General features: G+C 46.7%; 1 protein-coding gene and 2 long non-coding RNA genes across 3 annotated transcripts; 2 read left to right on the forward strand and 1 right to left on the reverse strand.

The window, feature by feature from the left end:
• The first annotated feature begins 241 nt into the window (after positions 1-241).
• On the forward strand, positions 242-1,353 carry LOC130212287 (uncharacterized). Its single transcript, XR_008835273.1, has 3 exons — positions 242-266; positions 971-1,130; positions 1,207-1,353. It is a non-coding gene; the product is annotated as an uncharacterized LOC130212287 (long non-coding RNA).
• Positions 1,354-7,593: 6,240 nt separating this feature from the next.
• LOC130212288 (uncharacterized) lies at positions 7,594-10,232 on the forward strand. Its single transcript, XR_008835274.1, has 2 exons — positions 7,594-8,349; positions 9,455-10,232. It is a non-coding gene; the product is annotated as an uncharacterized LOC130212288 (long non-coding RNA).
• A 379-nt stretch (positions 10,233-10,611) lies between these two features.
• hdlbpb (high density lipoprotein binding protein b) lies at positions 10,612-24,303 on the reverse strand. The gene is given in 30 exon segments (XM_056443468.1): positions 10,612-10,723; positions 10,891-10,949; positions 11,061-11,098; positions 11,101-11,236; positions 11,312-11,455; positions 11,607-11,615; positions 12,594-12,719; positions 12,821-12,840; positions 12,843-12,873; positions 12,985-13,280; positions 13,283-13,460; positions 13,559-13,780; positions 13,920-14,138; positions 15,003-15,134; positions 15,270-15,356; positions 15,439-15,552; positions 15,667-15,771; positions 15,887-16,026; positions 16,478-16,556; positions 17,088-17,192; positions 17,639-17,746; positions 17,862-18,068; positions 18,945-19,160; positions 19,267-19,473; positions 20,408-20,623; positions 20,803-20,844; positions 20,847-20,959; positions 21,229-21,330; positions 22,756-23,013; positions 23,944-24,303. Coding segments are annotated over 28 exon segments (3,438 nt in total). The 5' UTR covers positions 21,305-21,330; positions 22,756-23,013; positions 23,944-24,303; the 3' UTR covers positions 10,612-10,710.
• Between the last annotated feature and the right edge of the window lie 1,326 nt (positions 24,304-25,629).

Raw genomic sequence — 25,629 nt, forward strand, 5'->3', positions numbered from 1 at the left:
GTCAGAATTGTTATTGTATTATAGTGTGTTAGTATCTTGCCCCCATCATCCTTATTTTCTTATCATTTTAAACGCTTTGTGTGAACTTAAAACTCACCTGCTTTCACCTGAAGTAGCTGCAGGGCGATACATGTGTTCACCAGTAGGGGGCAGTAGCGGGTTTTGCCATGACTGGCGCCGTAATTCTTGTCTTAAACTAACGAGTTAGACCAGCATATCACTGACAGTGACCAGCTATTAATGTGAGTCTGTCTTGGTGTTTACAGGTGAGAAACGAACACAAGCGCCATATTTTTATTAAAGTTATGTTCGCCGCTTTGGCGGTGCTTTATTTTGATAGTTATTCAGTGTGTAGTAGTTAAAGGGAAGACACTTAATTAAGGCTCGCGCTGTACATACATTTAAACAGGTTTCCTGGTGGAACTCGCCTCTTGTCATGCCTTTGATCTCTGTGACGTCGCTAGTGACTAGTGACGTCACGGAGCGCCGAACCAGAGTCTGTAACTAGAAGTGACTTCCAGCAGTAATTATCTGTGAGTTTCACAGAAGCACCTCCCACCTCGTGAAGCGGTGTATGAACCACCATGCACCCCGATCGTGGTGGGGGGGGGCTCTGTGACGCACAGCTTGGGTGGGTGGGAAGGCGATTCTCAGATTCATCTGGGAATCGCCAAGGTTTTACATAAAAGAGAAACAAAAACGAAATAAATTTCTTACATAAAGAAATTAATGTTTGTGCCAGATTTGAAAATAACTTGCTCAAGGCGTTTCTGAGACATCACTGGAAATGTGATGGACGTGGGGGTTACGGTCACCTTTGATCTTTGACCACCAAAATATAACAGACGGGTAACAACCTGTAAAGTAGCAGGATTTAAAGTAGAACGCCTGCATTTCATGTCGCGTTCAGGGGCCGCACTAAATGTGAGAAACCGGGGTCTTTACGCTGGACGTGGTTTTGTCGTCGCAGGGACGTCCTCCATCTTCTCGGTGTCCCCGGTGAAGGCCGAGGGGCCGAGCGGCTACAGCGAGCCGGAGGAGAACAGCGGCCCCGGCAGGGAGGCCCCCAGAGTGCGGCTCTCCCCCACCATGCGCTACTCCGGCATGGAGGTGTTCGCCCCCAAAGTGCAGTAAGTCCTCCGTCTGCGGCGCCACAGCGGGGAGGCGGGGGCACCACCCTGACGGCTCTCCTTCTCCTCCGCGCAGGTTTCGGGACCCCCGTTCTCACCGCAGCCACCACGCCCAGGTGGGGTTCCAGGTGTGCGTGCGTCCGGGCTCCTACAAGGCGGGGCCGCAGACTCTGGGCCACAGCGAGCCCCTGGACCCTCGCTTCAGCAACTCCGAGATCGAATGGGTCACGGCGAGCAGGGCGGCACGCTGCTCACGGACTGCTGGTCCGGGTCGAGTGACGGGGCGGCGAGGGAGGCATTCGGTGGAGGCGCGGGGCGTGGCGCTCCTCGGACTTTCAATAAACTGACAACCAAATCCAACGCCTGCCTTGAGAGAGAGACTCCTCTGGAATCCTTCCGTTGAACCGCGGATTGTCGACGATTCAGCATTCATGATCTTTATTTGTTGTTGTTTTTGTTTTGCTCTTGGACTCTTTTAAAGGCCGGGGGCGACGGCGGTTTCAAAGAAGGACGGACACTGCCTGCACTTTATGTTTTGGACACTCGTGGGCGATTTTTAAACTAACTTCTCATCGACTCGACGCGTTTGGTTCATTCGCTCCATCTCGGGTTTGTTTTCTCTTTGCCGCATTTTTAGTTTTAGTTTTCATTCTTCCCAACATGTTTTCTTTCACGCACACAGCTAATGTTTCTTCATCTAATGTTTCTTTATCTACTCTTTCTTTATCTTTTGGCACTTATTTTCTGACTCATCACCTGGTCAGTGTTTTTTAATTTGGGAGGAGCTGTCCTCTGCCAACCTGCACGGTAACGGACTGTCGCCTAAAAAAAGACTGAAATGTGGGTAAAAAAAGAAATATATAGATGTATATATATATATAAGTGACAATGTTTTCACAAACATGTAACAAACAAAGACACTTGAATCTGAGGATGAACCCGAGAGTGTCTTGTGATTGTGACTTCATTAGTTGGGGGAAGATTTTTTTTAAACTGGAGGAAGAAAAAAAAAAAATGTTTACACGTATGTTGTTTTTTCTTTGCGTCGCCACATCAGCGGTTTTGGCTACTTTATCGGTCCCGGTGAGAGTCTGTTGTTGCCAGGCAACCATCTTGTCAAATGGAAAACACTCACAGGCTTTGAACTGGAAGGTTTGGGAATCTAAAGGCCGCGTTGAGCTCGTTAGTTACACCCGAGAAGACGAGATGTGAGAAGAATAAGACGGGTGATGCTTTTAGACGTGTTGGGTTTTGATACAGTGAAAAGGGGGAAAACGGAGGAGTTAAACACATTTTTCATTTTTATTTTTTTAAAGAAATGAGCTCATTCACATCCAGGAAGTGGATATCCCATAATGTTGAACTTGTAAGATGTGGTCAAGCGAGCTGGCGCCAAAACGGGTGAAGTGGTTTCCCCGTCATCGTTTACTCCGGACTCGCTCCCCGAGTTCGGCATCGGCCCGCGGCCCCCAGCCGGTGTTTACACGTGAATGGTATTCGTCGTGGCGCTTCGGTTCCTTTTACGTCAACGAGCAGCAGTGATTTTCATCTGGCCAACATCTGGTTCCTACGAGGGTTTTAATTTCATCCCCGAAAAACATCCTAATGATTGATAGTATGTGAATAGCTTTCCAAAGCGTCTCTTTCTCACACGTCTCAGTTCTGGTGCCAATTTGATGACCTGACCCCTCCCCTCCCCCACTTACAGTTTTGATGAGTCCAACTCAAATACTGATACTGAAGAAGCTCAGTCGCCTTCGGAGAGCAGCTGGTTTTTTTGGCAGAAGGAAAAACTTCCAATCAAAGAAATGTGAAAGATGTGATTATCTGGGTTGTTTACGGCCCGGTGCTGCTTTGTACAATTTTATTTGTATTGTGTTCTTAATTCTTTTTTGTTTTCTGTATGTTGCGTTGTACAGGCTGTTACATAAAAAAAAAAAAAGAATGATATCTTCCTGATTTATAAATAATAATAATAAACTGACAAGACAGTATGCACAGAAGGAGGTGACGGTGTGTTTGTGATTCGGGGTCAAACTGAAAGACGACCCACCGGTGAGTTTGGTTTAATTTGTTGATTTGGAGTAAGAACATAATTCTGATTTCTGAGAAGTTATTGTAATGTGGCATAATTACTCATTGAGGAACATTTCATGTTTTCTTTGAGCTTTTTACTGAAGTGCCTGAACATTAAAAAGTTAATATATATATATTTAGATATTTAATGATTGGATTCAATCTATTGTCATTGCACAGAGTACAGGTGCACAGGCAACAACATGTATTCTCTGCATTTAACCCATCCTCAGTCATGAAGGAGCAGTGGGCTGCAGTGATGCGCCCGGGGAGCAACTGGGGGTTCAGTGCCTTGCTCATGGACACTTCGACTTGCAACTAATGGGGAGAGCGGGGATCGAACCGATGACCTTGGGGGACGACCCCCTTACCCCACTGAGCGACAGATGTATATATGAATAAGTATATATATATGTTTATACATATGTATATACATTTATACATATGTATAAATATTTATACATACATACAAATGCACACATAAGTACATATATACATATGTGGCACCCTGCATATTTAAAGTGCAAATATTGTCAGAATTGTTATTGTATTATAGTGTGTTAGTATCTTGCCCCATCATCCTTATTTTCTTGGTATCATTTTAAACGCTTTGTGTGAACTTAAAACTCACCTGCTTTCACCTGAAGTAGCTGCAGGGCGATACATGTGTTCACCAGTAGGGGGCGGTAGCGGGTTTTCCCATGACTGGCGCCGTAATTCTTGTCTTAAACTAACGAGTTAGACCAGCATATCACTGACAGTGACCAGCTATTAATGTGAGTCTGTCTTGGTGTTTACAGGTGAGAAACGAACACAAGCGCCATATTTATATTAATGTTATGTTCGCTCGCTTTGGCGGTGCTTTATTTTGATAGTTATTCAGTGTGTAGTAGTTAAAGGGAAGACACTTAATTAAGGCTCGCGCTGTACATACATTTAAACAGGTTTCCTGGTGGAACTCGCCTCTTGTCATGCCTTTGATCTCTGTGACGTCGCTAGTGACTAGTGACGTCACGGAGCGCCGAACCAGAGTCTGTAACTAGAAGTGACTTCCAGCAGTAATTATCTGTGAGTTTCACAGAAGCACCTCCCACCTCGTGAAGCGGTGTATGAACCACCATGCACCCCGATCGTGGTGGGGGGGGGCTCTGTGACGCACAGACTGGGTGGGTGGGAAGGCGATTCTCAGATTCATCTGGGAATCGCCAAGGTTTTACATAAAAGAGAAACAAAAACGAAATAAATTTCTTACATAAAGAAATTAATGTTTGTGCCAGATTTGAAAATAACTTGCTCAAGGCGTTTCTGAGACATCACTGGAAATGTGATGGACGTGGGGGTTACGGTCACCTTTGATCTTTGACCACCAAAATATAACAGACGGGTAACAACCTGTAAAGTAGCAGGATTTAAAGTAGAACGCCTGCATTTCATGTCGCGTTCAGGGGCCGCACTAAATGTGAGAAACCGGGGTCTTTACGCTGGACGTGGTTTTGTCGTCGCAGGGACGTCCTCCATCTTCTCGGTGTCCCCGGTGAAGGCCGAGGGCGGCGGCTACAGCGAGCCGGAGGAGAACAGCGGCCCCGGCAGGGAGGCCCCCAGAGTGCGGCTCTCCCCCACCATGCGCTACTCCGGCATGGAGGTGTTCGCCCCCAAAGTGCAGTAAGTCCTCCGTCTGCGGCGCCACAGCGGGGAGGCGGGGGCACCACCCTGACGGCTCTCCTTCTCCTCCGCGCAGGTTTCGGGACCCCCGTTCTCACCGCAGCCACCACGCCCAGGTGGGGTTCCAGGTGTGCGTGCGTCCGGGCTCCTACAAGGCGGGGCCGCAGACTCTGGGCCACAGCGAGCCCCTGGACCCTCGCTCAGCAACTCCGAGATCGAATGGGTCACGGCGAGCAGGGCGGCACGCTGCTCACGGACTGCTGGTCCGGGTCGAGTGACGGGCGGCGAGGAGGCATTCGGTGGAGGCGCGGGGCGTGGCGCCTCGGACTTTCAATAAACTGACAACCAAATCCAACGCCTGCCTTGAGAGAGAGACTCCTCTGGAATCCTTCCGTTGAACCGCGGATTGTCGACGATTCAGCATTCATGATCTTTATTTGTTGTTTTTGTTTTGCTCTTGGACTCTTTTAAAGGCCGGGGGCGACGGCGGTTTCAAAGAAGGACGGACACTGCCTGCACTTTATGTTTTGGACACTCGTGGGCGATTTTTAAACTAACTTCTCATCGACTCGACGCGTTTGGTTCATTCGCTACATCTCGGGTTTGTTTTCTCTTTGCCGCATTTTTAGTTTTAGTTTTCATTCTTCCCAACATGTTTTCTTTCACGCACACAGCTAATGTTTCTTTATCTAATGTTTCTTCATCTCATGTTTCTTTATCTAATCTTTCTTTATCTTTTGGCACTTATTTTCTGACTCATCACCTGGTCAGTGTTTTTTAATTTGGGAGGAGCTGTCCTCTGCCAACCTGCACGGTAACGGACTGTCGTCTAAAAAAAGACTGAAATGTGGGTAAAAAAAGAAATATATAGATGTGTATATATATATAAATATATATATATATAAGTGACAATGTTTTCACAAACATGTAACAAACAAAGACACTTGAATCTGAGGATGAACCCGAGAGTATTTTGTGATTGTGACTTCATTAGTTGGGGGAAGATTTTTTTTAAACGAGGAAGAAATAAAAAATGTTTACACGTATGTAGTTTTTTCTTTGCGTCGCCACATCAGCGGTTTTGGCTACTTTATCGGTCCCGGTGAGAGTCTGTTGTTGCCAGGCAACCATCTTGTCAAATGGAAAACACTCACAGGCTTTGAACTGGAAGGTTTGGGAATCTAAAGGCCGCGTTGAGCTCGTTAGTTACACCCGAGAAGACGAGATGTGAGAAGAATAAGACGGGTGATGCTTTTAGACGTGTTGGGTTTTGATACAGTGAAAAGGGGGAAAACGGAGGAGTTAAACACATTTTTCATTTTTATTTTTTTAAAGAAATGAGCTCATTCACATCCAGGAAGTGGATATCCCATAATGTTGAACTTGTAAGATGTGGTCAAGCGAGCTGGCGCCAAAACGGGTGAAGTGGTTTCCCCGTCATCGTTTACTCCGGACTCGCTCCCCGAGTTCGGCATCGGCCCGCGGCCCCCAGCCGGTGTTTACACGTGAATGGTATTCGTCGTGGCGCTTCGGTTCCTTTTACGTCAACGAGCAGCAGTGATTTTTCATCTGGCCAACATCTGGTTCCTACGAGGGTTTTAATTTCATCCCCGAAAAACATCCTAATGATTGATAGTATGTGAATAGCTTTCCAAAGCATCTCTTTCTCACACGTCTCAGTTCTGGTGCCAATTTGATGACATGACCCCCTCTGACCCCTGACCCCTCCCCTCCCCCACTTACAGTTTTGATGAGTCCAACTCAAATACTGATACTGAAGAAGCTCAGTCGCCTTCGGAGAGCAGCTGGTTTTTTTGGCAGAAGGAAAAACTTCCAATCAAAGAAATGTGAAAGATGTGATTATCTGGGTTGTTTACGGCCCGGTGCTGCTTTGTACAATTTTATTTGTATTGTGTTCTTAATTCTTTTTTGTTTTCTGTATGTTGCGTTGTACAGGCTGTTACATAAAAAAAAAAAGAATCATATCTTCCTGATTTATAAATAATAATAATAAACTGACAGACAGTATGCACAGAAGGAGGTGACGGTGTGTTTGTGATTCGGGGTAAAACTGAAAGACGACCCACCGGTGAGTTTGGTTTAATTTGTTGATTTGGAGTAAGACCATAATTCTGGTTTCTGAGAAGTTATTGTAATGTGGCATAATTACTCATTGAGGAACATTTCATGTTTTCTTTGAGCTTTTTACTGAAGTGCCTGAACATTAAAAAGTTAATATATATATATATTTAATGATTGGATTCAATCTATTGTCATTGCACAGAGTACAGGTGCACAGGCAACAACATGTATTCTCTGCATTTAACCCATCCTCAGTCATGAAGGAGCAGTGGGCTGCAGTGATGCGCCCGGGGAGCAACTGGGGGTTCAGTGCCTTGCTCATGGACACTTCGACTTGCAACTAATGGGGAGAGCGGGGATCGAACCGATGACCTTGGGGGACGACCCCCTTACCCCACTGAGCTACAGATGTATATATAAATATATGTATATACATATGTTTATACATTTATACATATGTATAAATATTTATACATACATACAAATGCACACACATAAGTACATATATACATATGTGGCACCCTGCATATTTAAAGTGCAAATATTGTTGTCAGAATTGTTATTGTATTATAGTGTGTTAGTATCTTGCCCCCATCATCCTTATTTTCTTATCATTTTAAACGCTTTGTGTGAACTTAAAACTCACCTGCTTTCACCTGAAGTAGCTGCAGGGCGATACATGTGTTCACCAGTAGGGGGCGGTAGCGGGTTTTCCCATGACTGGCGCCGTAATTCTTGTCTTAAACTAACGAGTTAGACCAGCATATCACTGACAGTGACCAGCTATTAATGTGAGTCTGTCTTGGTGTTTACAGGTGAGAAACGAACACAAGCGCCATATTTATATTAATGTTATGTTCGCTCGCTTTGGCGGTGCTTTATTTTGATAGTTATTCAGTGTGTAGTAGTTAAAGGGAAGACACTTAATTAAGGCTCGCGCTGTACATACATTTAAACAGGTTTCCTGGTGGAACTCGCCTCTTGTCATGCCTTTGATCTCTGTGACGTCGCTAGTGACGAGTGACGTCACGGAGCGCCGAACCAGAGTCTGTAACTAGAAGTGACTTCCAGCAGTAATTATCTGTGAGTTTCACAGAAGCACCTCCCACCTCGTGAAGCGGTGTATGAACCACCATGCACCCCGATCGTGGTGGGGGGGGGCTCTGTGACGCACAGACTGGGTGGGTGGGAAGGCGATTCTCAGATTCATCTGGGAATCGCCAAGGTTTTACATAAAAGATAAACAAAAACGAAATTAATTTCTCACATAAAGAAATTAATGTTTGTGCCAGATTTGAAAATAACTTGCTCAAGGCGTTTCTGAGACACCACTGGAAATGGGATGGACGTGGGGGTTACGGTGACCTTTGACCTTTGACCACCAACATATAACAGACGGGTAACAACCTGTAAACATGCGGGCGTCTTCTGTTTTAGGTTGTGTTTCCTGTTATACAAAGACACACACACACACACACACACACACGCTGTCACACCCCTCGTTGCTCTGACAACAGAGTCGACATGTCACCAATCGGTGCTCCTCAAAGTCAGAGCATCAGCGTCTTCACGTGTTGACGACTGCGTGCGCCTTCAGGGAGCCGGCCGATGGTCGAGGCGCCCATGAAGCAGATATCCGTCCCGTCTCACTTCCACATTAAACTGGAATGCCCCACAAATATTTAACTTCATGAAGAGGCATTAACTTTGGTATTATTGGTGTAAAATTATCATAATTTGCACTTTAATTCTTGAGTTGTGGCCAATATGTGTTGTGAGGTCACGCTGCGCTCGACCTTTACGCACTAGATTCAAATCATCCTCGAGTCCAAGAGAATGTTATTCATCAGGTTTATACACCTGCTGCATACCATCAAACATTTTTGCAGTCAAACTCAAGATAACTAAAGTAGATGTATCGGATGTCGTGAAGAAGAGACGACCTGCTGGTGGTCTTCGTTTTCTTTCATGTAACTTTATTAAAGGTAGAAAAAAAGAGTCCGGTCACCGACACGTTGCTGCAGCGTTGCAAAAGTACTCACTTACCTTCCCCCAACGCTGGAGACTAATTACTCATTAAGGCCAATATTGTTTTGTTGTTTTGGAGCTTTTTACAGAAATAGTGGCGCCGTCCTGCCGCTTGAAGACCTCCTGGGCTGCAGAGTCGTTTAGTTCAATAATCTGGAGCCTTTGACTTCTAATTGGATCCTGAGTTTTCTTTTTTTGGGGTTCTAATGAGCTGCCGAGCTCAGAGAGAAAGATTCACATTTTAATAAATAAGCCCCCCCCCCTCTCTTTGTTTTTAAAACGTACACAAACATTCATTAAAAAAAATTGCACCTTATTTGGCGTGTTTTAACTATAATTGGAACTACTTCTTGACAATCATTTCATCCACGTTTTTCTACAGAAATAATTTCAATTCTTTAAAAGTATTCCTGCGTTGATATTGAATAAGATTGAACTTGACGTTGTTTTGGCGTCTCTGCTTCTCTTCTCCTCAGCTTTACGCTATCGTGAAGACGTGAGAGACGACAATCTTCTCCTCATCTTCGGAAGCAAAGCATGTAAGCGTATTTCCAAACTGTTAAACTATTATTACGTCATTATTATGACATCATTGTACGGGTTAGCAACAGGTCTCAGAACTGGAGACGAGGGGCAGCAAAGTGTAACGCGTGTGTACTTTGTTTTGTGGGCGGGGCTTACAGGTTTTAAGCAGCATTGTGTGGATGTTGAAGAGTTGATGACGAGCTCAGAGGGTAAAACCGTCCGAGTGAGTTCTGAGTTCTGAGGAGACAAAAGGACGAGGACGATGTCAAAGTTTGGTTCAGCTTCATTCAAATATCTTTAACTTCCATGCACACGCGCAGACATACAATCTGCCAAAGATGCCAGAAACTAACAAACAACAAAATCTCACACGGTTTTTTAAAAAATAGCGAAAAAAGTTCTTTGTACACTTCCACGTAGCGGCCGGTCACATGACCCCGACGCACGACATTCAGTCCCAGAACACGAGGTGGGAAGCATCGCGCTACACGGTGCTTTTAGAAAAAACACACGCAATCACAGTAGTTTAAATAAAATGTCTCCTTTTCGTTTTCTCAAGTAAATAAATAAACAGTAACAAAACGACATTCAGGACAAACAAAACGACCTTCAGGACAAACACTCGGTGCCCGACTCCGACTCCCTCCGATTCATCGTGATTAAAAAAAGAAAAAGCTCCAGTGAGTGGACGACAGCAGCTGTTACTGCTCCCGGTCATAAATAAACAAAGGGGGTTCTCCAAACACCTGTGGGTGAAAGCCTCTCCTGAACACACACACACACGTACACACACACACACACACACACACACACACACAACCTCCTTGTAAAAACACAGGAAAAGAACCGTAAAGGATGCTTTTCTTTAGCTTAAAAATCCAACACGTATCGATCCTCACTTGAACGCCACCTCCCCGATAGCTTCAGGATATCCCCCCCCCCCCCCCAAGAAGAACAGCAAAATCTCGGCGGGATCGTTCTCCCAGGATTCATTGGGGCTGGCTGTGGGAGGAACAGAGAACGAGAGACGAGGGGAGGCTGAAGAGAAGGCGAGCAGCGGTTCGTCCCGTCTCTCGTCGTCTCCTCTACAGAAGTGTTCGGTCTTCCCCTCCTTCACGCGAGCCGCTTCAGAACTTATTGGGCCCCCAGGCGGACGCTTGCTTCGGGGCCACGCCCATCCCGAAGGTGGGGAAATCCTCCGCGCTGCTCATGTCCGGAGCCTGAAACGAGCAGAGGACGGCACTATTAGCCTGGACGCAGCATTAAATATGAAGCGCGTCTCTCTTAAAGGTGCAGCGCCCCTTTTTTCGCCCTTAATCTTCTCTCTAATCTCCTCTTTAAATGAATTCAAGGTAAAAACGAAATAGAATCAGACGGCGTGTCGCACCTTGTTCCCTGCAGCGTTCCAGGGGGCGTCCAGCCCGACTGAGGGAACCGGATATCCACCTGAGCAGGAGAACACCGGTTAAAATAGAGACGACAACAGACACTCCTCAGAACTCCTCCCCTTTTCAGCGTGACAGTCTAACCTGTGGGTCCAAGTCCCACACGTCTCACCTTGAACTCCTCCATCAGCGTGCGGATGGCTTTGCCGCTCCGATGATGCGAGCGTGGGTCCTCGGGTCCAGGCGGACGTCGCGGCTCACCATCTCCTGCCACTCGGCCACCAGCTGCCCGATGGCCCGACTCGCCTCCTCCACGTTGCGCTCGTAGCCCAGGATCACGATCGCATCCTGCGGGAGGGAGGACGTGGGTATGAACGGGTCACGGGGAAAAGGGAGGGCGGAGACACACACACACACACACACCTGCTGCTCGTCTCCCTTGTCGGGGAACTGGATGCTGACGTCGTGGTCCTTCCTGATCCGAGAGATGACCGCCCCTTTGCGGCCGATGATCTTGGGGTGAAACTTTGGATCCACGGACACGGTGACCTTGAAACTACGCAGAGCCTGAAAGGAGGCGGGGCCCAGAACATTTAAATACATTGCGATGAGAAAATAAGACGATGCTGGAGGCTAAATGCTGTGTGTGCCTGTGTGTGTGTGTGTGTGTGTGTGCGTGTGTGCATGTGTGTGTGTGTGTGTGTGTGTGTGTGTGTACCCTGTCAGCCTGCTCAATTCAATTCAATTCAGTTTATTTGTATAGCCCAATTTCACAAATTACAAATTTGTCTCGGAGTGCTTTACAATCTGTACACAGAGACATCCCTGCCCCAAAACCTCACATCGGACCAGGAAAAACTCCCAAATAACCCTTCAGGGGGGAAAAAAAGGGAAGAAACCTGCAGGAGAGCAACAGAGGAGGATCCCTCTCCTAGGATGGACAGATGCAATAGATGTAATGTGTACAGAAGGACAGATTTAGAGTTAAAATACATTCAATGAATATGACAGAGTGTATGAATAGTTCATAGTAGGCATATTCCACGATGGAGACCTCCACGATCCATCAGGCAGATGGCGGTGGGGAGGAGGGTCTCAACAGGACAGTGGCGTAGTCATGAGCAGGAATTTCCATCAGGCAGATGGTCCGATGACCCCATGAGACGTAAAGTCAAAAGGACTTCCGGGGAGAAAGCAGAGTTAGTAACGTGTGATTGAGAGATGAAAATTCATCCTTAAGGAGAGAAAAAAGAGGAGATAGGTACTCAGTGCATCCTAAAACGTCCCCGGCAGCTATAAGCCTATAGCAGCATATCAAGGGGCTGGACCAGGTGAACCTGATTCAGCCCTAACTATAACTCTGTCAAAGAGGAAGGTCTTAAGTCTACTCTTGTGACTGTGTCTGCCTCCGGACTGAAATTGGAAGCTGGTTCCATAAAGAGGAGCTTGATAACTAAAGGCTCTGGCTCCCATTCTACTTTTAAGACTCTAGGAACTACAAGTAGTCTCTAGTGGGGCAATATGGTACGACAAGCTCCTTAAGATATGATGGAGCATCACCAATCAAGGCTTTGTAGGTTAAGAGAAGAATTTTAAAAGTGATTCTTGATTTTACTGGGAGCCAGTGCAGAGCAGCTAGTGCAGGAGTGATGTGATCTCTTTTCTTAGTTTTAGTGAGAACACGAGCTGCAGCATTCTGGATCAACTGCTCAGCCTGTAGTTCTTTGACCCGATCCAGCAGACCCTGTTTGGCTCGCTCCATGTTGGCCACCAGGCCCGTCACCTTGATCACATCCAGCTGCTTCTCTGGCTGCGGCACCCAGATGTTCACCTGCACACACACACACACACACACACACACAATGCATGTCAAATGGAGATGCCTTTCTTCTCTCTTTTGGCCACAAGGTGGCACCACCGAGTAATAATTGCCTCGTATTCCTCCATCATCTCACCTCCACGTCCTCCGTTATCGGCACCAGCGCCTGACGGAGGAAGCGGCGGCGGGAACGTTAGCGAGGACGACGCGGATTATGGCGAGCGCCGAAAGGAACAGGCGGCGCCGCGTCTGTCGGTCAAGTACCAGCGCCGCCTACCAGCAAGGCGGCTTTCACCAGCTCGCACTTATCCGCACGCCCGGCGATGGTGATGATGTCACACTTGAGGGCAACAGACTCCGCCTCCGGACTGACCTCACCGTTCTCCTGTGCCGGAGCCTCCTGACCTGTTGAGGAAACGTACGACTCGTCTCGCTTTTTCAACCCGGCTTCAGAAACTGCCTCACACGAGGGTGAGGTCATCGGTCATTTAGAACATATTCATGTGATATAGAGTATTTCTTTACTCATATGTTCATGATGCTTTCTCTGCGGTCGGACTAACGACCCCACGAGGAGCCGCAGTCCCTGGCCCCCGTCAGGGTGACCCGCTGGCTGTTGGCCCCCGTGCGGAGGAAGCTCACGGCGACGCCGCCGTACTCCTCCGCCAGCTCCCGCAGCACCTGGCCTCTCCGGCACACGAAGTGGCGGTGGTGACGGACGTCCACCGCCACGCTGTCCTCCACCACGTCGTCCTGGAGGACGGAGACGGGGAGCGTACATTTAGAACGGACAAATTACACGACGAATAAAACACCCGAGACGACGGGACACACGTCGGTGTCGTGTCTACCAGGTTTCTGACGAGGCATTCCAGCTCCTTCTGCGCCTGGCGGACGGCTTCCTCCTTCCCCACGATGGTGATGAGCTCCTGCTCCGTGTCGTCCGGCGACGGGAAGATGATGCGCGCCCCCGTTTTGTCCCGCACGCGACGAATGTTGGCCCCGCCGCGGCCGATCAGGAACTTATGGTACTCGGGTTTGGCCTGAAGCTCAGCGGTGAAGTTGTTGACTTGCTGCGGAGGACAAGGGGGTGTGAGTGGGTGACCTCTCTGCCCTTCCTCTCCACGGTGACTCGTACGTTTTAAGTCACCTCTCGTGTTCATGAACTCTTTGTGTCCGTGCCTTCAAACTGCTCTTTCCCCCTCCACCCACCTTCTCCTCAGCCAGCTGCAGCAGCTGCTTCTTGGCCTTCTCCACCTCCCCGACGGGCCCTCTGATGGTGACCTTTTCCGAGCCGGAGCCCTCGGAGGGGAAATGGATGTGGACGCCGCCGCAGTCCTCCATGATGGAGCGCACGAGGCATCCCTTGGAGCCGATCAGAGAGTTGTGCAGCCGGGCGGGGATGGAGACCTCGGCCTCCTTGATGTTGGCCTGAAGAGATGAAGAGAGAAGAGCCACGGAGGTATAGAAGCACCGCTCCATGTGCAGCGTCTTATTATTACCGTCGCATTCTGCGGAAGGTTATGTTTTGATCGCTGTGTATTTATTTATTTATTTGTATGTGTGTGTGTGTGTTACTCGCATAACTCAAAAAGTATTATACCGAATCGCATGAAATTTGGTGGGATGATTGGTTATTATCCGGGGACCATTTGATTAGATTTTGGGATCGATCGGGTCAAAGGTCAAGGTCATGAAAAGGCTGCGGCGAAGGTATGCGCTCTACCGAGTGCCTGTTCTAGTCTCTCATGATTCATCTGGAGCGTCCGCCAGGTTTCACATGTTGACCAATGGATTTACACGACTTTAAACCAAATTTCCATAACCAAACATTTTGTGAAATCTCAGTGAATACATAACAGTGGATTATACCTGAGCTACTGTTGCTATGGCCACTGAACTTCTCAGTTACGGTGAATTCAGTCAAATGTATGTTGTCTAAATGTTGTTTGTTGTTGTTGACTGTTTGAAATGTATTTATTACTACATCACTTTATTACTGCTTTTTGCACACAAACGTATTTTTCGATTTTCGGTATGTTGAGCATTGGAAAATTATTTGTATATTATTTGTAAATTATTATTATTTGGCCTGGAAATAACCATTTTCAGATGTCATGACTTTTCCAGGTTCTCCATGACCGTGTGAACCCTGCATTTCACTGCTAAATGTCTTAATATTGTTATTTTTTGGGGGGGAGGGGCACCATGAAGGAAGGTAACATACAAAAGAAAGAAAATGTATTTCTAACAACGACCCCGGAAGCTGCCGCGACCGATCACAGCCTCTCTCACCAGCTCCCTCTGGATGGAGAGGATTCGCTCTCTGGAGGCTTCACAGTTGCTCTTCTTGCCGGTGATGACGATCATCTCAGAGTTGCTGTTCTCCGTCGGCAGGTCGATCTTGGTGTTGGTCTCTTCGCGGATCTGGTAGCATCAAATAATCTGTTATTTTCTCCCTTTAGCATAATGTCGCAATTATTCTGGAAACGCTTAAAATCCAGATTTCAGCAATAATGTTCAGGTTTCAATGAACTTTTAAAGTCCTCTTCCTAGTCTCACCTTCTTGATGTTGGCTCCGCCCTTGCCGATGATGTTCTTGTGAAACTGCTTGAAGATGGGAACGGAGAGCGAGAAGCTGTTCTCAATCTGGAAGAGAGAGAGAGCTGCTGTGAAGTCTGGAGGCACGGAGTCGGGCGGAGAGACGAAGATGGAACGAGCCGGGTCGTACCAAGTCGGCGATGATTTTCTGGAGGAACTTTCCACATTTCTCCACCTCGTTCTTCGGCCCTCTCAGCTGGACGACGTCGCTCTTCTGCGACGGGTCGGGGAAATTGATAATGACCTGGAAGCAGATGAGGCAACACTCGTCAGATTGAATTAGAACCGGCTTAGATACTCATTACTTCACGTTAAACGGTGAGATGAAGGGGCAGGGAGGGGCAGAGACGGCGTTCACCTCGGGGAACTTGTCCCGAACTTCTTTAATCTTTTCTCCCTTCTGCCCGATGATTGACCGATGGAGCTTCTGCTCCACCGTCAGGTCTTTGGTGCGCTCGTTTTCCTGGAAATTGGGAGAAAAATCCACTTTGTAGTCCGTGTAAAGAGCTTTTTGTTTTGTTGCTTTTTGGCAACCAGCAGATTGAATGAACCAGCCTCAACTTTGACCCCATTCTCACCATTCTCTGGACCATCTCAAGGAGCTCTCTGCGCGCCAGCTGGACCCCTTGAGGCTCTCCTTCGATCCGGACCAGGCCGCTTCGCTCAGAGTCCTGGGGGATTCGTACCGACACTTTGTACTGCTCCTTGATCCGGTTGACTGTGGTAACGGGACGGATGGAAGAAAGGATTGAGAGGATAGTTTTTCACCCAAAATCTGCATTAAAAAACCATCTCACAACTACAGGAATGAAAGGTGGCTGTAAAGAGGATGGAGGTCCGTCTGTCATGAGCCACATCATGAGCCACTATACAAGCCCTTAAGACTTCATCGCTACACATTTAAAAGGTCTTAAAGGTAAAAGGTAGAAATGAGTGACTGTAACATAATATCACGACACAAGTATAACAAAGTATATTTTGTTGTATGATGGAAACCACCACTTGATGCAGGGTCTCTTAACCGGCTGTGCCGGTCTTTCATTGGACAAGCAAACAAAACCAGAAGCAGAGGTTTGAAAAAACAGTAAATATGATAGTTGGTATTTTAACTCTTAAGCCAGGAAGTGTTTTTCTTTTTGCTGAGGTCAGCGGAGCAGCAGCGTACTCACTGTTGGCGCCGTTCTTCCCGATGAGGTGTCTGTGGAAACGCTGATCTACGATGACCTCAGTGTAGTCCATCCTCACCAGCTGGACACAGAGGGGCAGCGATCACTAAATGTGTCACACTCCGTGTCTTTAGAGGGAAAAGCAGTGAACTTCCAACAGCAAAGATTCATGTCGTTTTAGGTAAGAATGTGAACCACTTGAAATTAATTAAATAATACATAATATTGCGAGTATTGGACTGTGTTTGGAGCCTTTTTACCTGTAAAGTTAGTGATTTACATCAACAGCTCACCTTCTTGTATTAAACGACCCATGAAGGGCGACCAGAAAAGATTGTATTCTTTTTCTTAATGGTGAAAAATTAACATTACAATTTCCTAAAGCCCGAGATGACGTCTTCAACAAGTTCAAAACAATATTAAGTTCAAAGATATTAAAGTTCACAAAGACGTGAAACACAGAAAACAAATAAATCCTCAACAGCAAGCGACTTCAAACAAATATCAATTGACTGAACAGTTAGTTTCAGCTCTAAAGTTAAATACAGATGAACATCAAGCTTCCTGTACACTGTCGAGTGTGTGTGTGTGTGTGTGTGTGTGTGTGTCTCACCAGGTCCTTGATGATCTCTTGCATCTGGGCCTGAGCCTGTTCCACCTCCGCCGTCGGTCCCTCCAGGCTGATGCGCTCCTCACCGTCAGTAAACTCTATGTGAACCTACGTGAAACACACACAACACACAACACACACACATCAAGTGGTGACTCACACTGAACACCTCTCAGAACGTATTACGAGTGTCCTCTGCCACGCTGCTGTCACTTCTCCATCTTCCCTCCTCCTTTCTTCTTCACCTCCTACGTGGGATGCACTGTGTGACCTTTCCTCGTCCCATACACTCGCCGTGCTTGTTGCTAGGGGGTTGTCTGTATGCAGCTGGATGAGCCACACCTGAACTCATCTGGGGGGGGGGGGGATGCTCTCTGCCGACGGCATGACACCGTTTCTTTGCTTTATATTCTGCTTCTTCCTTCACACACACACACACACACACTGACACCTCCACGTTGCATTGTTTCATTGGCAAATACATTTTGTCGGAGCAGACGTGTGTGTTTCTAACTCCCATCATCTCTCTCTCCCCTCCCCCCTCTCCCTCTCACCCGTGGTAGCTGCTGTGTGATCCGCCCGATGTTCTGTCCTTTCTTGCCGATGATGAAGCGATGCAGCCAGGCGGGAGCGGTCACCTCCACCACCATCACGCTCCTCGCCTGCACGGGGAGGAGAAAGGGTTTACACGTTCAACACCTCACTGACATCTCCAAATACTAACGACTGTAAAGGGAGAGGAGGGGCGAGTGCACTCTCCCCCTCCCCTCTCCTTACCTTTGCGTACACCTGTGTGAGCGCCGGTCCCAGCTTGTCCGGCTCCCCTCTGAGGATGATGGTCTCTGAGCCAGAGTCCAGAGGAGGCATCTCCACGGACACCCCCGTGGTCTCCAGGATCTCCTGCAGGGTGTTGCCCTTTGGACCTATAATGTACTTGTGCTGGGACTTCTTCACCTCCACGGAGATGGTGGTGGTCTTCCTCTTCTGCAGGGCGGGCCGGGGAGAAGATGAGAATCCAATGAGCGAGTCGCGGGAAGAAAAGAAGAAGACGGCCGCGAGCCGGAGGACGGCGGGAGGAAGTGGGTAAACGGATGGGACCACGACGGGAGGCAGGAAGAGGACAAACAGGAAGGAGCGAGCAGGTGAAAGTTGTAATGAGTAAGACAAAAGGAAATAAGCCGTCGGGAAGCATTCTCATCCGCTTGTTCTCTGGTGAAATCCAATTTTCTCTCCACATTATCTCCGGCTGGCCTATCGCCAGCATTCATCTAGCGCACACACACACACACACACACACTGACACTTCCTCTCCACGTTTCATCCATCCATTGTGTTTGGTAGAAGAAACAACACCACTGCTGTGCTCACTCCCAGAACAGTCTGTGTAACGTCAACATGTTTCTACAGCCGTGAAAGAATCACAACGTCTGAAACAAATACGTTTAAAAAAGAAATCAAATAGCAGCAAAAGGGAATTTGACAACAACATTTAAATAATAAATAGACAATAGACAATGGGTTCAGATAAATTATAGTGTTTGCAGTTTAAGGTAAGAGAGTCAGTCGTACCTAAAGTTGAAGGGCCCTGAGTGTAAATGATTAATCAACTATTAACTTTATTTTTTAACCAGCTGACGCAAAATAACTTGTCTTTAAGTTTTTTGTCCGTTATAAGAAAGTTAGTAGTAATAGAGGAGAGAGAGAGAGAGCTGTATGCCATGAAACAAAGCTCCGCCCACACAATCAAATAGATTGGAGGAATATTAAAGACTAATGACTTCACGGAGAATCAAATGAAGTATTCATCAGGTGAGTTACGCGGAGCTCTGCGGCCACCAGAAACCGTGACGTTTCTATCACCTTGTCGTCGTAGACGGCTCGGATGCGGCCGAGCGCCAGGGCGACCGCCTCCTTCTCCCCGGTGATGACGATCTCGTCCCTGGGCAGGCTGGGCGGCGGGATGCTGATGCGAGCGCCCGTCTCCTGGCTCAGCTCCTGCACCAACCGGTTGTGGGCGCCGCCGATGAACGGGTGGAAGGCCTTCTCCAGGGACAGGCGCTCCACGGCACGCTTGTCCTGTTGAACAGGTGGGGGGGGGTCATCAAATCATCAAAGCCATTTAACCGCCAACTACTTCCGCTGTTAGGCCTCCATCTTGAAAGGGGACTCCCCCGCAGCTCACCTGCTCAGCAGAGATCAGGAGTATTTCGTGGCGAGCCTTCTCGATGCCCTCCTTGGTGCCGGTGATGCGGATGTTGGCGCTGGGGTCGTCGGGGCGTGGAATGTTGATCTTGGTGGCGGTCCTCAGCTCCAGCTCCTGCAGCTTTTCCCCGTTCTTGCCGATGACAAAGCGATGGTGCTCCTTGGGGATGGCGACCGTAGCCGAGGCCTGGGAGGAGCGAGAAGACGTTTTAGTCAGACTCGCATTGGAAAGACATTAGCGGGGGGGGGGGTCCGACGTATCCTTAAAAAAACTGAATTATTGATGCAGCAGCTGCGGTTTCGACATTTACAGAATACCAGAATATATTTTTTTAGTTTTTAGAGGACCGTGATTATCAGTCACAAAGGAATATTTAAGTTTTCAGTCGGTAAACAAAAACAAAAGCATTAAACCTTGCGAGGAGGACGGCTTGTTGATCTGCATTACTGTATCAATAACTGCAGCTCAGCTCTCCGGCCTCAGTGCACCAGCTGAAGTGTACATCGGCGTGTTTACTGCCACCCTCGGGAGCCGGCGGTCATTTTTCAGCTCGAGCTGCAGCGAGAACTAACTCTGCTCTATCATTTTGTGAGGATGTAGAATAAAAAGAAGAGCAAACACCAATAAAAGTCACAGATGTCACATTAATTATGTCACATTAAAACCTCGGAGCCCATTCATGAGTTTAAGTGATGCGAGTCGTTCCTCTTCCTCAAAAGAAACATCTGTTACTCCGTGGCCGTCGGCCAATAGCGTTCATCATCGAGACAAAAAAACTCATTTCAACTTTCATTCACTCAGAGACTTGGTGAGGTTCCAAAATGCCTCAAAAACACATTAATCATCATTAGCACACAATGTGCTCGCCACAATATATCGTCACGCATCGTATCGACGATAAAGACGTCACAACGAGCATTTTAAACTCATTAAAATGAAGGTGATGACGTCCTGCACGTGTACGGCTGTGATTAAATCACAACGTCATGCAGGAGCAACAACGTTTATCTATTTTACTCTTTATTTTATTATTGGTAATAAGACTTTAACTCAAAGAAAGGAACTATTTACATAGATCCAGAAAACAAACAGAAGCACGGAACACCGGCGGTGAGCTCACCTGCGTTTGCAGGCGAGCTACGATTTCCTTGCGAGCCTTCATGACGGACTCCAGCTTCCCGGTGACCATGATGGACAGGCCCTGGTCTTTGGCCAGCGACAGCTCGATGTGAGCGCCCGTCCGCTGCATGATGTCCAAGCACACTTTGGCCTCCTCGCCTTCCCCGAACTGGCTGTTGTCCTTGTAGCGACGCTCCTCCAGCGGCACGTGGAACACCTACACACACAACAGGTTAGAGGAGGAGGGGGGGGGGGGGGGTCAGGCAATGCATCTCATTTGCATAACTGTCAGATAGACATTGATGCATTGAATGACTTCAGAAACAGTTCATTAGAAACGGAGTGCTTATAATAACTGTGTGATGTGTTTGCGTGTCGGTCGGTGGACCCCCTGACCTGGGTGATGACGGAGGCTTTGATGGGCTTGATCTTGCCCCCCCCCCCCACGCCAAAGCTGGCTCGCCGGCCTTTTCCCCCGGCGCCCCCTTCTCCGGCAGCGGAGGAAAGGCCTCCAGGTAGGTCGGGATGTAGGCCTCATCCTCCGGGACGCAGCCTGGCCCAGAGAGACAGAAGATGGACACGGCGAGGATGAAGGTGAGGATGGAGAAGGAGAACAGGAGGCATGTGTGGATGGATGGAGGAAGATTATTCAGATTAAGGGGGGTAGTTAATTTGTATATAGAGGGATGAAAACAAACAACAAATCATACCTGCAGAAGAAAACAACTAATTCATAAAGTGTCATGTAGAGGACAAGAAAAGTGATGACCGGCTCTAACAAGAGTAAACACAGGTAAAAGGATGAAGACGGGCGGCTCCTACCTGTCATCTCCTGGCCCTTGAGGCCACTGCGATGCTCCGCAAAGCTTTCGGGGGTCAACACTGCCACTGAGCTCATGATTCAAGACGTATTCCGCGTTTCCACTAAAACACAGAGCGGTGACGGGATGGAGTGTGTGTGGGGGGGGAGGGAGGAAGGATGACATGAAAACTTAAAATCTCTGTGGGCTGACGTTTGCTGAATTGATCGATGAAATATTCATGAAGAAGTTTCTTTATAAAGTGATAATAACTGGAGGAAATCCATCAGATACACAGAAACCTGCTTCAAACTGTTTCTCTTTCTCTCCCTACTTTCATTGCCCCCGGTGTATATTCTCTAGGATTGCTCTCCACGAGCCCCAGAAGACTCACTTCACCGCACCGGCGCTGCACTTTACACCTGAGATGCTCCAATTAACGCTTTGCATGGCTCAGACAAACACGCGGTGCCACGAGGCCTCGGGGACGGGGTTATCGCGAGTCAGACACCAAGTCTTACTCTAACAACAACAGCTGCTGACATCCCCTGTGAATCACATTCACGGGATCTTGTGGCTCTTCACAGAGACAGTAATTCAGGGAGGATATTACATTTAATGGCTGCTGCAGCGATAAAATACAAAATCATTAAAACGCTTTTTTTTTAAAACACAGTTACAAGAACCTCATAAAAATTGTTCTCTAATTAAGTTAAGAGGGGAAAATTAGGTTTTGTCTCTTACTTGTACTTTTATTCAAGAAAGTCATGATCTCAAATAACAATTGCGTTGCCAAAGATTATAAGAATCATTCATTTTTAGGTTATATTTTTGCTTTAACCCTTGTGTTGCCTTCGGGTCATTTTGACCCGAATCAATATTACACCCTCCCCCCGCCTTTGGGTCATTTTGACCCGATTCAATGTTTCACCCTCCTGTTACCTTTATATTTACTAACATATTTTACCCTTTGGGTTCAATTTGACGCCAGCAATTAAAACCTCCAGAAAATTATTAGAATTAATATTGTTTTCCAAGTTTAAGTGTGAGGCACTTTATGTTTGTTTGTTGACTACCGAAAGAACACCGACATTAAACATTGAATGGGGTCAAATTAATCCTAAAGCGGGGGAAGGGTGTAATATTGATTCGGGTCAAAATGACCCTAAGGCAACACAAGGGTTAAAACACGTTTTTAGGCATGCACATCCACCCCCTCGCCGTGGGATGCTATTGCGCTTCCAGTGTGTAACCTGATCATAAGCGTCATGTGAAATCCGTCCCTGCTGGTGAGGACACTGCTAAGTCCTTCTAAAAGACAAGTGGATATGACGACAGTAAAAAAGATATAAGGTACAAGACGCACCTCTAGGAGAAATGAATAAAATATTAAAATACACAGCAGCATGAGGGTAAAGGTGTGTAAGAACTGATCAGACGCCAGTGGCTTGTGTGTTGTATAATAGTGTAGTATGTTGTATGATAGAGTGGTATGTTGTATACTAGTGTGTAAAAGGTATACACAGTATAAAAGGGAGCTGAGGCTTACCTGCAAAAGGTCAATTGCCAGAGAGTCCGTCCAGTCAGCGGCTCCCGTGTGCGCTTCAGTCTGAGTGTGTGTTTCAGCTCCTGGCTGCACAGGAGGGGAAAAAAGAGACTGAAAGCAAATACTGTACAGCCCAAAGATACAGAGCCGGTTGTTCCTGTGAACACCCACACTGCACTGCACCTCACACGTCTGGATCGGTTTCACTCTCCCCCTCCCATCCCGACTCTCTCTGCTCACCTGCCCACCTTTACAGATTTACTGAAACATCAATGGTCCAGGAAATTGGAGGAAAAGAAAAGATGATGTGACTTTGGACTGAACTTGGTAAACAAAACAACAACAGCACATTTTTGGGGAAAATGTCTATTTGAAACACATGAATTAGATCCACCAAATAGTACGTATAGTAAAAAGCTACTTACACGTTAATGCAGCAATATGAATTAGTACTATGACAATATATAACTGAGATTAGTGTTACTTATTAATAATTACTAATCTTAATGAATATTTTGCGATTAGGTTCATTCTACGGCACTTTTTTGTTTGTTTACGTCATCGTAAAATTGTGAACGCAGCACTTTAAACTGTATTATTTGTACATATTTTCTATTAAACGTTTGTTTGTTGACGGTTTTAATAGGAAACTGCAAGAAAGCGATACACGTTCAACAACACCGGTCCCCGGTCACTCCGCGGCGACCTACACGAACACCGCTGAAGAAGAAGAAGCACCTGGTCCGACGGTTGGATTAATCCGACCCGGGCAGCGCGCGAGCTAACGGCTCCGCGGGACGCGCCTGCCGCTCGCGCGCACCGCCGCGGTTCATTTCGTCGCTCGGGGATGCGCTGCGCGTCTCGGCTCCCCGTTAGCTCGACGGCGACGTTAACCTTCCCGGCGAACACGCGCGCAGTGGGGTTCGGACGGCAGACTCGAGTTCGCGAAGCTAACGCGCGTCTCCGCGTCTCCGACCTCAGATGATTAGGCGCGAGGACTTTCTGAGAATCGGCTAAAAAAACAAAACAAGCCAGGCGGAGAGAGAAGCAGCTCCCCGGGCTCCGGGGGCGCTAACCTTGCTAACCCCGGCCGCTTCTCGCTGGAGGTGAGCCGGCTTCCTCGGCACTAACAGACCCGAGTGCTCACCTTTTAGAGACGCGGCGAACATGAAATAAATACATAATTCCTACCTTTCAGAGAGAAACGATAGGAGGGGACGTGTGTTTGACAGGTGATGGTGTAAACACAGATGTGATTGGTCTAGGAGCATTTCCTCTGCCGGCGGAGTGATACCAGCATGCACTGCGACTCACAGAGTATAAAGGAAAATGCCGCAGTATCTTTGCGCAACAGGAGCATCTAACTTAAGTAGACCCGCTTGATTTTAGTTTCCCTTCACCAACTATGCTGTTATTTTTCAGATGTGAAAGAGTGAAATTTAATGTCCGGAAGGTTAAAGAAAAGTTAAATAATGTTTCAAGTAATCAGCCCCCGCAACGTCTCAAGCCGGGTCTACTTCTCATTCATAATGGCTCCACACATGGCTCCACAGGAGGCAGACGCTATAAACTTGTATTGTTAACATAAAGTTATATGCATCGTAGATTTGATGGAAGTACACTTTCACCAGGAAAGGAAAACATAGATAATTTGTTATTAATGATAGAAATACAAACATGTTCATGGTAGGTATGAGAAATAAAGAGATAAGTGAAAAGTATGAGATGGAAAGTACACATTTTGATAATATATTGAAAATTAAGACATTATAATTTAAAATGATCACCTTCTAAGTAAAATTCTTGAGATTTGTAGAATGAAATGATGAGTCAAAAGTCCATCATACAAGTAAAAGATAGTAAGTAAAGTCAGACATATGAACACTTGAGAAATTGGCTCAACGTTTGGATTACTATCAGAAATGTTATATAGTAAATATAATATTAAATAATCCCAATATAATCATAAATAATATATACAAATAATCAGCCGATTTTTGTAACTGCCTCTACATTTTAAGTGGCAGCTCTTAATTTTACGTTTTCCTCGCAGAAATGGGCTTTATTCATATATTGAATCAACATTATGAATCCAGTATCTCCATTAATGGACACAACTGTCTATCCCGCTCTCAGGCGCTAGGTGGCAGTATACAAATGTAAATAAAACACAGAGGTTATGGGAGGGACGTGACCAGTAGCCAAGCACCTCCTCCTGTGCCTTGTCTGTGGTTACAATAAAGAGTTGCTATATGCTGCGTCACGTGATATTCATTTACAGGCTCACACAAGCGTAACATTATGTAACTGCGTTACTCGTTAAAAAAGATAATTAATTGTTTTTGTTTTTTAATGAGTAACTGTACTTTAATTTGAAAAAACACGTGTTTCAGTGTTAAATTGAAACCAGCAATTTACTGTAAATAACAAACACGATATAATACTTTTGCAATACTAACCTTAAAATATTTAGAGGTTTCATTCAGCTTCTGGGACGTTCGATGAATGGAAGACCAGGAAAAGTGAAGTGTGTAATTAACACCCAAGGAGTGACATAACTATGACGTTTTGACCTTCAAAATAAGAGTGCTAAAATAAAGGCGGGGAGAATGCCAGTATTTTCTTTAAGTTAAACTATGTATCTTATGAAATAAAATAGCTTACTGCTGGAATTTTGTATGATGTTTTTGTCATGTGTCACTTGTAGATTAGATTAAATAGAATAGGTATATTTAGGAATCCACTAGCCAGATAGAACGGTGGATACAAAAGTTAATTGCCTGATAATAAGGATGATTTTGCATGCTGCACAACTTTTGCAATTAGGAAAATAAAGGAGAAATCACAATTATATTGCTATGTGTGAATAAGTGTGGG

The sequence above is a fragment of the Pseudoliparis swirei genome, chromosome 21 (genome assembly GCF_029220125.1).
Source record: "Pseudoliparis swirei isolate HS2019 ecotype Mariana Trench chromosome 21, NWPU_hadal_v1, whole genome shotgun sequence".
NCBI lineage: Eukaryota > Metazoa > Chordata > Actinopteri > Perciformes > Liparidae > Pseudoliparis > Pseudoliparis swirei.